This window comes from Saccopteryx bilineata, chromosome X, assembly GCF_036850765.1.
Source record: "Saccopteryx bilineata isolate mSacBil1 chromosome X, mSacBil1_pri_phased_curated, whole genome shotgun sequence".
Lineage (NCBI taxonomy): Eukaryota > Metazoa > Chordata > Mammalia > Chiroptera > Emballonuridae > Saccopteryx > Saccopteryx bilineata.
In genome coordinates this window covers 2,581,134-2,595,897 of record NC_089502.1, presented here as the reverse complement: position 1 = coordinate 2,595,897, position 14,764 = coordinate 2,581,134, and the positions used below count along the sequence as shown (strand labels likewise).

At 34.9% G+C, this 14,764-nt stretch overlaps 1 protein-coding gene across 1 annotated transcript in view; it reads right to left on the bottom strand.

The window, feature by feature from the left end:
• MCF2 (MCF.2 cell line derived transforming sequence) overlaps window positions 1-14,764 on the bottom strand; it is a 132,328-nt gene that overhangs the window by 60,189 nt on the left and 57,375 nt on the right. The window contains 6 exon segments of the mRNA XM_066249968.1: window positions 559-647; window positions 3,197-3,234; window positions 7,426-7,597; window positions 8,751-8,942; window positions 10,238-10,429; window positions 12,474-12,593. Of these exon segments, the coding sequence (XP_066106065.1) occupies window positions 559-647; window positions 3,197-3,234; window positions 7,426-7,597; window positions 8,751-8,942; window positions 10,238-10,429; window positions 12,474-12,593 (803 nt within the window).

Sequence of the window (14,764 nt, the reverse complement as noted above, 5' to 3'; positions counted from 1 at the left end):
TACTATATGATTTCACTCATATGTGGAATCTAATGAACAAAATGAACTAACAAGCAAAATAGAGACAGACTCATACACAGAGAGCAGGCTGACACGTCTAGGGGATGGGTGGGTGAAGGAGTTCAAAGGATACAGCAAAAAAAGACAAAATAAAAACAAACAAACTCATGGACTTAGGCAACAGTGGTGATTGCCGAAACGAAGGGAAGTGTGGAGGATATGGGGGGATAAATAGTGATAAAAACTTGACTTGAGTAGGTGATCACACAGTATAATGTACAGGGATGTGTTGTAGAATTGGGCACCTGAAACCTATATAATTATGTTATCCAATGCCACCCCAATAAATTCAATTAAAAACATTTTCAGGTCACATAAACAGAGAATAGGTTGACCAGACTTAAATCCAAGACTTCTAGCATTTCCATCTAGTGCTCTTTTCATCACACCCTGCATAACCCCATACTGTGAACTCAAAATTCCAACCATGTTCTCCTTGAACACTGAATCAAATGACTCCTACGAATATATGTGTGTCTGTTTATAAATAAAATGTACTTCTTTAGAATATCCAAGGTATTGTTATTGTCCAAACTGGAGGGTTGTTCAGAACTTCTCTTCTCCTGACAATCATGTACCACTTCAACCTGAAATGATGAAAATAAGTTAAATTAGCATTAAGTTCTTCTTCAAGGAAATCTAGCTCATTAAGTTTCTCTAGGTCTTAACTGTGTAGGTAAATTGAAAACTAAGACTGTGATCATTATTCTTTTAAACATAAGTCTTATATGTACTAATAAGAAATTATTTGAGATTGCTTGGGGGGGAGGTGGAGAAGGGTATCTGGTAGATAAATGGTGATGCACAAAGACTTGACTTAGGGAGTGAACACATAACACGGTGTAGGGAGACATGCTGTAGAATTGGACACCTGAACCCTGCATTATTATGTTAACTAGTGGTGCCCTCAATAAAATCAATTAAGAATGATTTGAGTTGCCTAAGAGGAATGATTTAAGATACTAATTAAAATTTATACATTAAGTAATGTTTCATTTATTTGGCAGTTTGGGGAAGTGAGGTTAATTCATAAAAAGTTGATTGTGCAAATACATAAAATTTCTTCACTGGAGAACCAAAATGACTTTTAAACCTTAATGATTTTTGATGGAAATATTTCTAGGAAATATTATATGAATCTTTGATTCTTTAACCAAGCATACAGAACATTGTTGACCCTTTTCCTAAAGACTCAGTGGCATCAATTATGAACATGAATGATATGATAAAATCTGATGATACACTCCAGGGCTAGTAATATATGCAGAGTGTCTATTGTTTCTTGAAATGGCTATAACCTATTCATCTGTCTCTGTTCTCTTCCACATGTCAGTTGTTGCTACATGACCCCCTGCTCCTAAACTGCTACCTTATTTGCAGACTCTGTGAGACTAGGCCTGACTTAGTCACCTGCATGAGATTTATCACAAACTGAGGCTGTTTGTCTTCACAAGCATCTAAAGTGTATTTTGGGGATCCTGGCTGTATTAAACAGCTGAGATGAGCAAAAAGCCTAACCTCCAAGTAAATGTAGCATTACTTTGTAACAACTAGGAGCCGAGATCAAGTATGGGATCTACCAGCTAAAAAGTATTTCCATAGATATAACCTACTTTTTCTAAATACAGGTGGAAAGGAATAAACATTTTTTTACTACTTTTAGACATTATGCCAAAACAGTCCAGCGCCTTAACATACACCATTACATCAGATTCTCACAGCCATTTAGCAAGTTATGGAAAAACTTAGGCTCAAATATGTTTAGCAACAGGGCCTAGTTGCTAAACAAGGTTGCATATCTATTAAGTGATAAAACAGAGTCAAGTTCATGGCCTGCCACCATTATCATGCCCCCTCTTTAAAGAATGTGCTTTGATTCATGTCTGCTTAATGTACTAAATGTTATCATTTTAATACTATTGTTAAGAAAAAAAATACTGCATACTCTATTTATCAGGTAGGTATGCATCATTTACTTCTTCTAAAGGATTTCTGAAATACCAGTTTGGAAAGTTCTGAAACATAAATTTATACTTTTAAATATGTAAAGATTTTGCAAACTGACTTGAATTGGAAGAATGTGTGCATTTTGGAATGAGGTTCACCAGCTATAAATCTCACTGAAAAGATGTACAAAGCCATAGCCTCCTGTTTTTTTTTTCTGGAGATATGCAAATGAATAAATACACACAACAGAATATTAAAGTACTCATGAGTTAAAACTAGAACCAAAACATATGTAAGACTATGGAATTTTGCATTCAGTCTATTTCTTTCTTGCAGTCAGAAGTGCTGTTCATGATAACCAGGCATGGAATGTCAGTATAGGCCAATCACTAGCCTGCTGATCATTGTATAAAATACTTAGAACATTACCACATACACACATATTCAAAGTATTTTACAAATATTAATTATTTTATCTTTACACTAAGTTCAAGATGAGGGTGCTCTATTATTATATCCATTTTATAGATAAGGAAGGTGAGTTCTAGAGAATTTACCGAAGGTTATACAGCCAGGAAGTGATTAAAAGCCAGGCAATCTAAGTCTATAATCTGTATCATTAATGTCAAACTGCCTCTTGAAGATACAGTCTTGTCCTTATTTACAATCAAGGACACGCAAAGAAAATGTACAGTGTTGCAGTTATGATGAGGCTACTCTCTACAGATACTAGACTATCATGGATAAATGAGAAGAAATCAGGTATTTATCAAGAAATGAATAGATGACCTTTTTGAGCCCAAAGTATGGTCTATTAGAACCTGTCCTTTGTCCATGCTTCATACTTACAGGACTGGAATTACTTATGAAAGAAATCCCCTTTTATAAAAAACATGCAACACTTATTTAGGTTTACTGAGGTGGGGTAGGAAGAAAGAGATATTGGAAGATAAGATATTCTACAGAAATTATTCTGAAATTAACCCAAGACTTGAGAAACTGCTTATACATCTGGGGATATGCCAGGACTGCACTTAGACACAACACAGCAGCAGCTTTTTCTTTTAGATTAAATAGACGTTCAAATGCATAACATCAGCTGAGTAAATTAAAAATAAGGTTGAAGCCCCCATATCAATTCTGCAACTACAGCAATAAAGCCAATTTTTAATTAATTAACAATATTTACTTTTAAGTTGCTCTGACTTTCTTTCCAAGTCTTCTTTCCTGAGAGAGAAACGTGAAAAAAGAATTTCAATCCAGAATGAAAATCAACACTTTTAATAAAATTGCATGCATGTTTATGTAGTATTACAATGTGTTTATATTAGTATTTTTTAAAATCACACTATACAAAACAGTTGAATGATTAAACTTAGTTATATGATCTCAACTTCTTACTGAGTGTGATTCTGCCATGTATTAATCCATTCTCTCTCTCACTAAATATTCGCTTGTTTGTCAAGCAAGCATAAAACTGTTAGTATTTTATTTACAGCATTAGTGTTCATTTTGACAGATAGCATTTAATTAGATTTTAGTTCACTGATTAACTGGATCAAAAAGAGGTTTAAAAAAACTTTAAATTTAACAAATAGTCATAGTATTTATTAGGTACTTAAAACATGCCGGGCACTCTTCTAAGCCCTATGCATGCATTTTCTTCTTTAATCCTCAAATCACCCTAAGAGATAAGGAGTACTTCTACCCCCATTTTAAAGATAAGTAAGTATTATATTTAATATCTTGTCAAAGAAGCAGAGGTGATATTCAAACCTAAATCATCTACTGTTGGAATCTGTGTCTCTAACCACTATATAAAATAACATTTCTGAAGCATGTTAAAATGCTAAAATAAAACAAAACAAAATTTAATTAAAATTCCAAGCTTTAATCTTTCTGTTCTTCCTGTTAAATATCTCTTTTCCTTTCTGTTTAATCTTTCTCTTCTGTTTAAAAAGGGTGAGCCCTTATATTGTTAAGCAAGGAGTCCAGATGTTCCTACAAAGCATAGGGCATGGTCCACTCAAAGACTGTGTTGTTTAAGCTCTTACTTCTCAGGGCTGCTGAAAAGGTTGCCACCCACACAGGCTGCATGGATCTCTCCTCTCCATGTAAGGAACATACTTTTTTGCCTTTCCTCCTTGGCAGGAGATAGTGCAAGGCGTACTCAGGGAGAGGCTGTATTATTATGTTCTCTAAATTTTATACTTCACTTTCACTTACTTAAAATATCTTTCTATTTAAATTTTATGTTTATATAATCATATATAAATTAGACTTACTGCCAATTGCCATATAAAATGAATTTATCAATAAATACTGATATCTGCCACTTAAAAGACATCTGGTACAAAGATCTGAACTTATATATAAAGGTAACTTTGGGAGCTTCATTAATTAGCTACACTAATTCTTTGCAAATGCATTAAGATGAAAAAGGATTATTTACAACTTTTGAGGAATACATCTTTTTCTGAAAAACAAGATAGATGAATTCATTCTTTTAACAATGTAAATATGTATATAAAATTATTGAGTGTCTATACTATATACTAAGCTAAATCTTTGATGTTGGGGATACAAACATAAACGGCACACAGACTCTGCCCTTAGAGAGCTTACATTATATCAAGAGAAACACAAAAGAATAAAGAACCCTAGTGCTAAGAAGAAATGAAGGGGACTTGTTGTCACATAACTTGAACATCTAACTGAACTGGGTGCTGGGGAAGAGAGGCAGGCAGGAAATTGCCCAGTGGAAATGACCTGGAGACAGTAAAATCAATGGATAATTAGGGGCTAACCTAGAAAAAGGGGATAGGGAAAGGAAGAGTGTTTCTGAGAGAAAACAGTGTGTGCAAAGTCCAAAAGCATGATAACTAGGGTCATTTGAGAAGGGAAAATGTGAAGACAGGGAGATTGCTGCAGGTCTCAAGGCAACAGATATTAACTTGGATTAGGTAACTGACATTAAGAGACAGCAGTGTAAAAGAAAATAAGTTGTTTTTCATTTTGTTTTGTTTTGTTTTCAATTGATTAGATGAGTGAGAAGTGGGAGCCAAGGGCCCAGGAATCATGGTGCTATTCACTGAGATGAGGAACATAGGAAGAGCAGAAGGTTTGTGGGGAGAAGCAATCAGTGTGGGGTGTGTTGAGTTTGAGTTGTCTATGCTATAGGAAATTCAAGAAGAAAAATTGTAAATGCAAGTTTTAAGATTAGGAGAAAGATCTAGACTAAAGTTACAGATTTAGGAGCTCAAAACATATTTTAATCTTCATGGACAATATTCATCCATAACATCTTTCTGTATTAAATGCTAATTCAACAAATATTTATTACATCCTGCTAGGCGCCAGCAGATATTATGTTAGGTACAGGATCCTAATTGATGCAAATTAATAAACAATAAAACCAAAGAACAAAAAACTGTTTAACTTATAAAAAATTAACTCCTATCTGTTGTCTGACCAAAACTTATATACCTGGATTAGCAATTAAAGCTCTTGAAAAATTCTTTGAAACTGATTGTTAGACTCTCCATTACTCATGGAGTAATTAGGTAAAAATAACTGTTTGTTGCATAAGTAATGCTTTGATTTAATTTATAAACCATGATAAATGGTGAATAAAATCATGGATCTAACCATGTCATTTATTTAGTAAGCTGCCTTCTTCCTCATAAATACATCAAGCAGTCTTAAATTGCAGCAAATCCAAGCTACTCCCAACAAATAGTTTTATTGTGGATAACACTAGAGTCTATCAAATGAAAGAAAGCTTGACTTATTTTAACATTGTCAAGTGTTTTCCTTCTTATATTTTTTATGAGTGGTCATTTGATGAAAGAGCATAATTTACTTTTTATATAGTCATTTTCCAAGGCAAACTTTAAAACTTAGAGAATAATGGATGGTTATTATGAAAAAGTGAAAAAGTTAATTGTAGGCAGAATGCAAGAATGAATGCTGCTGGTTTTAGATGCCAAACTGGTTTTCTACGTACACAAACTCAGAAAAATGTACTGATGAAAAGTAATAAAGATTGGTACCTTTCAAAAAAAGTTTACATGCTTGAAAGAAAGAGTATCCAATTCCCTCTGCAGAAAGAAAGTATAACACCATTAAATAAGAATGTCAGAAAGAAAACAATGAAACAACACAAAATAAAATGTACTTTTAGTGATTAAGGCAGTGAATGGGATTTGAACAGTCTCTTCAGAACCTTGTTCCTCAACCCAAGGTATGTCACAGCTGGAACCCCTTTCAAGGAGCTGTGCTTTTAGAAGACTATAAAGAAAGTCTTTGTCAGAAGGAAAAGACAGTCTAGTTTATTGAGTAGTTTCTATATTCTATAATTGTTTTTCACAAGAACTCTTTGAAGTCAGTAAGTGTTAAATATTCCTTTTTTACAGACAATGAATCTGAGGCTAAAAGAAGTTACATGAATTGTCCAAGGTCACAGAGCCAGTAATAAGGCCAAAATCTGAGGTCCTAGGAAGATCAACTTGTTCTATTTTTATTCTCATAGCTATTGGTTTAAGCACCTTATTGGTTTTTTGTTCTTTTTATTTTTCCCAGTATCTTCTTAGCCAATATTATTCACTTATGGAATCTCTTATAGTTTTATTTCTGAGTATATTTTATATTTAATAACTATTAATTATATAACTTTGATCATCTTAGATAGTCTTAGCCTAGTTATCAGCTTTCTTCACCTCTTTTTAATCTGATCTGTGCTAGGGCTGAGCTGGATTTTTATACTCATTATATTTGGCTCATGCTTTGTCTGAATTTCAAAGTAGTTACAATACATTAATAAAGTATCTGATTCTTTCAGATCAGAGAGACCAAATAAGTATAATTATATTATCCCACAGAATATAGAAAGGAAAATGGATATTACATGATTAAAATAAGTCAACAAAGATGAAAACCAGAAAATGGACTTTGTGACAATCCTGTTTACTTGCAACTATTTAGAAAAGGCAATTCATTCTATTATCTAAGCCATTCACTTACAAGAAGCTTATAAGAACCAAGTTGTAGTTTTATCATGGTATTAAATATGCATGAATACATGCAGGCACACATGTGTAACAGTTTCATATGCCTTTCTCTGCTTAAGAAGAGCATGAATTGGATATTGATATAAATGTTCACACTCATTGCAAAGATGGACAATTCAGTAGAGATTTGCATCATCCCATACTATATTGTATCAGTACTGTGGTAAAATTGTATAATAGCGTTGACCACAGGTCCTGCCTTGTGCAATAAAATTAAACATAATCAAGGATGCTTAAATAAAATTTCAATTTATCAGGATTGAAGAATGAATTCAGTATTTACATCAAGATTAACATAGAAAATAAGAACAGAAAAAGAGACAGAAAAGGTGAATGTAAGATTCTTTACCAGGCATAGGTGGGAAAAACTCTGCTTTAGATCTGATCACATTGTTGGAAGCAGGTACGACAAACTGGATTGGCCTCACAGGACTATCTTTCAGGTTCTTGAAACCAGCTTGTTGATTCTCAAATATACCTCGAATACTTTCAAGCTTGAGTTGTACAGTCTGCATTTGAATCTATAGGTTGTGTAAGAATTTTATGAAATACTTTCTGAAATGGGGTCATTACAAATCCTCTTAGATTTCTCTGACTCAGTCAAAAAATTAATGTAGAGTTTAAAATATAAGTAGAAGAAATTTATAAAAGTAATGAAAAACAGATTAATGTATTATCTCCATATTGTTATAAAACTAGAAGATCTAAACCAAAACAAATAAAAAAAAGAAATACACCAAGCAGTCATGAAATAGGTCACTGTATAAAGTGATTCACCCTTCATAGGCTAGAAGGGCTATGGGCTAAAAAAGAAGACATGTTTACCATGAGAAAGCCACCAAGTTAAGCACTGTTACAGTAGCTTATTATGTTTTAACCTACAGGACATTCTTTAGTTCTCCATGTTATAAAAGGCTCCTCAGAGCCACTAATAATGAATATCTCCTGCCCCTCCTAGATGATTTTGAGGCAGTTAGTGAAGCTTGGTGGTTGCCAGACAATGACTTGGTTATTGCCATGCCACGTTTCTGATTTCTGGGGCATCCTCTAAGACCTGCAGATAAGCATGGATTTAGATACTACTCCAAGCTTTGAGTCAACTAGACATTTTAGTAGCAAATAGCATCAGAAATGCATTTATTTACAATGTGAAAACAGTGCTTCATGACATCTCCAACAGTGTGGTACTAAACAAAGCTATAGCTCTCCACCCTGCCAGCAGCAACTTCTGCCTGCTGCCCACCCCCAACAAGAAGACCCAGATCCTTTTCTTAAACCTTCCTTCTCAAATGAGTAGAAAATCAAGATCTGTCTCCACAGGGCATCTGTTGGTAGTCACTGAAGCACAAGGAAAGGATATTCTCCCATGACAGTTTTGGGCCATTCTCCAAGAATAACCAAGAAAATGTATGTGAGAACTCCTAGTATCTGAAAAGAGCTCAAAAATAATGGAGCACGAGCTCAAAAGTTAAATTACTTTTCAGTAAATAGCAAAAATAAGCCTTTGGACCCTTTGATGTTTGCAGTGGCACTGATATCACATCACTCCTAATCCTTAGGAGAACTATGTCATTGCAATTTGATATAAAGTTAGCTGTGAAGTAATAAAACTCAATCAATGCTACTGTTGTTCAAGTTTTTAAAAATGTGTTTACTTAAAAAGAAGCCTCATACCTTGAGTTCAGGAGATAAAATTACATCAAATTCATACTGTAGTTTTTTAGGATCATAATTTATAAAGGGCACAGCCATTTGAAGAAAATGTTCGATGTCCTGAAGGGCTTTCTGAGCATCTTCTTTAGATAGAAACTTGTCTATTTCCTGATTAGTTAGAAGACATTCTCCTTCATCACAGCACTGATAAGCCTGGGGAGCACATCACACATGCACACACACACACACTGTCATGAGTGAATAAAAAACAAATATGTTTGTCCATTATGAGAGTGTTTATCAGACCTGGTTTCTGTCAATCAGAGTTGCTTTCAGAGCTGGGTGGGGCCCCCAGAAATTTTGACTCAGTAGCTTAGGGCCATAAGTCAGGCATTTCTATGTTTACAGAGCTCCACAGGCACCTCTGATGCACAGTCAAGGATAGAAACACTGCTCATTTCATAAAAGGAAATCAGTCTGTATCAGGATCCTGAGCATTATCTCAATACTAACCCTTGAGCTTCATGCCATTTCCTCAAAATCAATAACCAAAATGTGAAATTCCTAGCAAAATGTAAAGTATAATATAAAACTGTAATGATTGCCCAGGACAATGATAAGTTTCATTACCAGAGAAGGAGATGTGCAGATTAAAATGTTCATGGGCAGATACTATGCCTATAAGTGATACCCCTATATTACATTCCACTGTCAAAATCAGATATTCTGCCTAACCAGGTGGTGGTGCAGTGGATAGAGCGTCAGACTGGGATGCCAAGGACCCAAGTTTGAGACCCTGAGGTCACCAGCTTGAGTGCGGGCTCATCTGGTTTGAGCAAAAAGCTCACCAGCTTGGACCCAAGGTCACTGTCTCGAGCAAGGGGTTACTCAGTCTGCTGAATGCCCGCAGTCAAGGTACATATGAGAAAGCAATCAATGAACAACTAAGGTGTCGCAATGTGCAACGAAAAACTAATGATTGATGCTTCTCATCTGTCTGTTCCTGTCTGTCTGTCCCTGTCTATCCCTCTCTCTGACTCTGTCTCTGTCTCTGTTAAAAAAAAGGCCAGATATTCTCTTCACTGTTTACTCATGGATGGGTTCAAACCCACAAGCCATGGAGGAATATTTTCCAGTCACTGTTTAATTTTTTATTGCTGTAATCATGAAATATGGAAGGACTTTCAGGCTTTAGCAAAATCACTTTTTGCTTTTCAAAGTGTTGACTGCAAATTATCACCAGAGTCGAGACTTCAGAGATATGCTCAAAGTAGAATGAAGCCATTATAACCACAATCTCAACATTCAGAACAGAGACCAAAATTCTTACAATATTAGACTTGCCATGAATTCTGCAGAGGTAGAGAAGTAGTATGGATTAAATAAGCATAGCCAAACTCAGTTTTTGCAAATTTTATCCCAAAGACTCTGACCTTATAACCTCTGAGTAGGAACCCCCAAAATATGTATCTTCTTTTTCAGAAATGCATCATGTCCCATGACACTACCTGCTGTAGGAGTTTATGCATTTTGAAGGTTCTGCTGAGCTGTATCCGGTTGGCTTTAATCTCATTAAACAAAATATCGGAAAGATAACGTAGCTCGTTGCACCTCTGGCAGATCCAATCAAGTGCATAATGGTGATTTGCTGCAAGTCTGTGTCCATGTAAAATCACAAACTGGGCCTTTGCTAACAGATCCTGATTTAAGAAAGAAGTAAAACAACAACTGCATGATGTCTGTTCAAAGAGAGGGGGAAATAAATTAATTAAGAAACAAATTGGCTGAGCAAGAAAATATTTTCATAAAAATATTATTTGATGGCTTACTTCTGCAGGCTACAAAGGAGCTAACAGTTAAAGTAGTTAGCTACAGCAGTTGATATCATCAGAAATTGACACCTTTCTAGTAAATGAAAGAGAAAATCAACCAGCCTCCCAGAGTGGGAATGAGATTTGCTTCTTGTTAAATGTACAGATTTAAAACAGAACTGCATATATCAAATGAAGCACACATCAGCCAAAGAAAACTAATGGATTTAATACATCTCAGCCTTCCCATCAGAGTTGTCATCTACCTCAGTGGTCCCCAACCTTTTTTGGGCCACGGATCGGTTTAATGTTAGAAAATATTTTCACGGACCAGCCTTTAGGGTGGGACGGATAAATGCAGAAAATAAAATTATGCGACCGGCATAAAAACTGTGGTATTTTTAAATATAATTGTCGAACTTATGAGACAAGGATCAATAGTGAGTCTTAGGTGGATGTAACAGAGAGAATCTGCTCATTTTTTAAAAATAAAACATCGTTCAGAATTAAATATAAATAAACCGGAAATAATGTAAGTTGTTTATTCTTTCTCTGTGGACAGGTACCAAATGGCCCACAGACTGGTACCAGTCTGCAGCTCAGGGGTTGGGGACCACTTATCTACCTGACTCCTTTACAGATCTGAAGTGAACCTGTCACAAACAGGGTTTTCCATCATGTCAAAAGGAATCTTAACAGCCTTGGTTCCACATCAACTGCTGACCCACCACCAGTATAGTGACTGAAGCACAGTAGGAGCTCAGAAAATGTTTGTTGAGGTAAAATAAAGAAAAAAACCTGGAGCCTAAAATTAAGACATTATTAACCTATCTAGCTAGAGGGAAAACCAGAGTCAAAACAGAAAGTCATTGTTTAATGGAGGGGAGAGTTTCAGTTTTACAAGATATAAAAGTTCTGGAAATCTATTGGACAACAATATGAATACACTTAACACTACTTAACTATACACTTAAAATGGTTAAGATATTAAATTTTATGTTATGTGTCTTTTACCACAGTTAAAACTAAAATTTATTAAAAATAAAACTAAACAAACAAAAAATCAAAGCCTCCTAATTTCCAAGCCACTCTCCCTTCTCTTTCTGCTATACCATAAAGATTTGTAAATTGCCCCATAATCACAAAGTACAATTTCAGAACTGGTCACCACAACTGCTACCTCTCAATATTTGTTTTTTGGTGCTTGTAGTTCACCTCTAAATCTATTTGTTTGCTGAGAATGCACCTTGAAAACCATGATCTTGCCCTCAAATACAAAAGAAGAAAGCAAAGCCAGAGTTTGTTAAGTAGTAAAGCCATGAGTCCAAGTTTTCAGAATAGCAACTGGCTATTTTGGGTACTTTGTATATATCCATACATCTCAGGTACTGTGTTGAGAGTTTTATCTGTAATACCTAAATGAATTCTTACAATGACTCTGCAAAGTAGGTCCCTCCATCCCCAACTTATAGATGAGGACATTGAGGCTTAGAAAAATGTAATCAATTTACCCAAGGTCACACAGCTAGTAAGACTAAGTACCAGTATAATCTATCCATATGAACATATGTTAGATTCAAATGCATATATCAAATGATGACTATTTAAGGAATTATGTTCCTGTATGTTTCTACATTCAAGTATTAAATAACTTTCTTGGTAGACATTTTCTCTAGCTTCCTCAAAATGATCCATGATCTGGTTCCCACTGCTAGGCCAAAAATGGGCATTATCTCAGGGGCCTCCTACATCACATATGTAGTATCAACTCAGGCCCACACTGAACAGAATGAAAAAGAAAACAGTGTTATTAAACCAATTATATAGACTGTTGCTGACAGATTAATATAATAAGGGTTTACACTACTGAAAAGCACCAAAATGTAACTATCATACTCCATAAATATACTGAATAAGTGAAATGTAATCTTACCTGAGAATTTTCATCTAAGTTTTCCAAATGTTTTATTTTTTGTTTTATTTCAGCTATATTCCCTGTGACATCTGCCAACTCTGCTTGTTGGTTAAATAGAAGTTCAGCTTCATGCACAAGCTAAAAATAGAAATAAAAATTAATTTTAAAAGTATATATATTAAGCATATCCCATAATAAGCAAGTTTTGTTGGAAATGCCATTAAATAAGAACATCAATATGAAAAAAATTGCACATTTGGAAAATATTTTCAGTTATTTTATTCATAGTAAATGATATACTATTCAAATTTAACATCCTAGATATTAATGTTTACTGGTTATTTATAAAATATCACGATGTACATATGAGAGCATGTATGTGTGGACATGTATGGAAGTATATATATGTATGTATTTTTTGCTCCATAAGACTCACCTGACCATAAGACACCCCTAGGGTTTTAAGGAGGAAAATAAGAAAAAAATATTCTGAACCAAATGGTGTGTTAAAATATTTAATAAAATATTAACTAAATATTTAATAAAATAATAATTATAGAAATGTTCACTCCATAAGATGCACAGGCATTTTCTCCTCCATTTTGGGGGGAAAAAGTGTATCTTATGGAGCAAAAAATATGGTATATACCTGTATATGTATTCCCTAGATGCATGGTGATCAGTTTTAGAAACAAAGACCCTTTAGTAATGATGAGCAAACCTAGCACCCAGATCTTGGTTTTTAAAATTATTTCCCAGACAAAGAAACCAGAGCTTCTCAGGAAAATGGCTGGTTCCAACACTGAAGCTGAGTAGGAATAAGATGAGCTTGGATCATCTCTTTATGATAGAAAGTAAAGAAGTGATAAAAATAATGTTTGTACATATCACAAGGATACAATAGCCAGTTAGAAAAAACAAAATAGTTAAGAACAGTAATAAATTATAAACCATCAAAAATCTAGGAAGCCATGAACATAATATATAAATAAATGGGGAGAAGGGAAGGCCCTTGCTTACATTAGCATACCTATGTGGACTGGTAAATGTAAAGCGGACATTGCAGACGAAAAATTGGCATTTCACAGCTATTATACTAAAGTCTGGTTGAAGCAGTAATCATCAATTGATACTAAACTTATGGAGATCTTTTGATGAGAAGCATGATATTTGCAGGGGTTAAATTTTCTCCCCACATATACCCTATTAGATACAAGGGGGGAAATGTAACCATACAGTGGAAAAATTCAAAAGAACCTTGACTGGATGATCAAAATTCATATCAACAATAAGGAAGAGATGGACTTCTTTACCTCGAGATGTGATACCCTTAGAAGGATACATTAGATATGTGGTATTCTAGGTGATCATACACAAAATCATGAGACAATGTCAGACAAACTCAAAATGAGGAACATTTTATTATAAAGAATACTGTATTATGTTGTTGCCTCTGAGGGTTTTTTCCTTTGCTTAATCCCTTCACTTTTTCACCCAGCCCCTCAACACTCTCATCTCTGACAGCTATCAGTCTGTTCTCTGTCTCTATGAGTCTGTTTCTATTTTTTGTTACTTTATTCTGTTCATTATATTCCACATGTAAGTGAAATCACATAATACAATTTACAAATGATGTATTATAGAATTATACACCTGAAATATATATTATTTTATTAACCAATGTCACTCCAATAAATTTAATTAAAATAAAATAAATCATAAACAGGATTGTTATTCAAAAATGTCAATCTCATAAAAATACAACAACTATGGAAATATTCTAGTTTAAAGGCAACTAAAGAGAAATAACATTAATGCAATACACAACCCTCTAGACTAGATCCTATACTGGACAGAGAAAAATGATATAAAGGATAGTATTGAGTCAATTGACAAAATTGTAATATTTATGGCAGCTAATACAAAAATATTGCACTATTGTTGAATGTATTGAAGTTGGTAACAGTACTATGATTATGAAACAGAATATTCCTATTATGTGTATTCAAAAATATAACAAGTTTGGGCCCTGGCCGGGTGGCTCAGTGGTAGAGTGTCGGCCTGGCGTGCAGAAGTCCCGGGTTCGATTCTCGACCAGGGCACACAGGAGAAGCGCCCATCTGCTTCTCCACCCCTCCCCCTCTCCTTCCTCTCTGTCTCTCTCTTCCCCTCCAGCAGCGAGGCTCCATTGGAGCAAAGATGGCCCAGGCGCTGGGGATGGCTCCTTGGCCTCTGCCCCAGGCGCTAGAGTGGCTCTGGTCGCGACAGAGTGACGCCCTGGAGGGGCAGAGCATCGCCCCTGTTGGGCA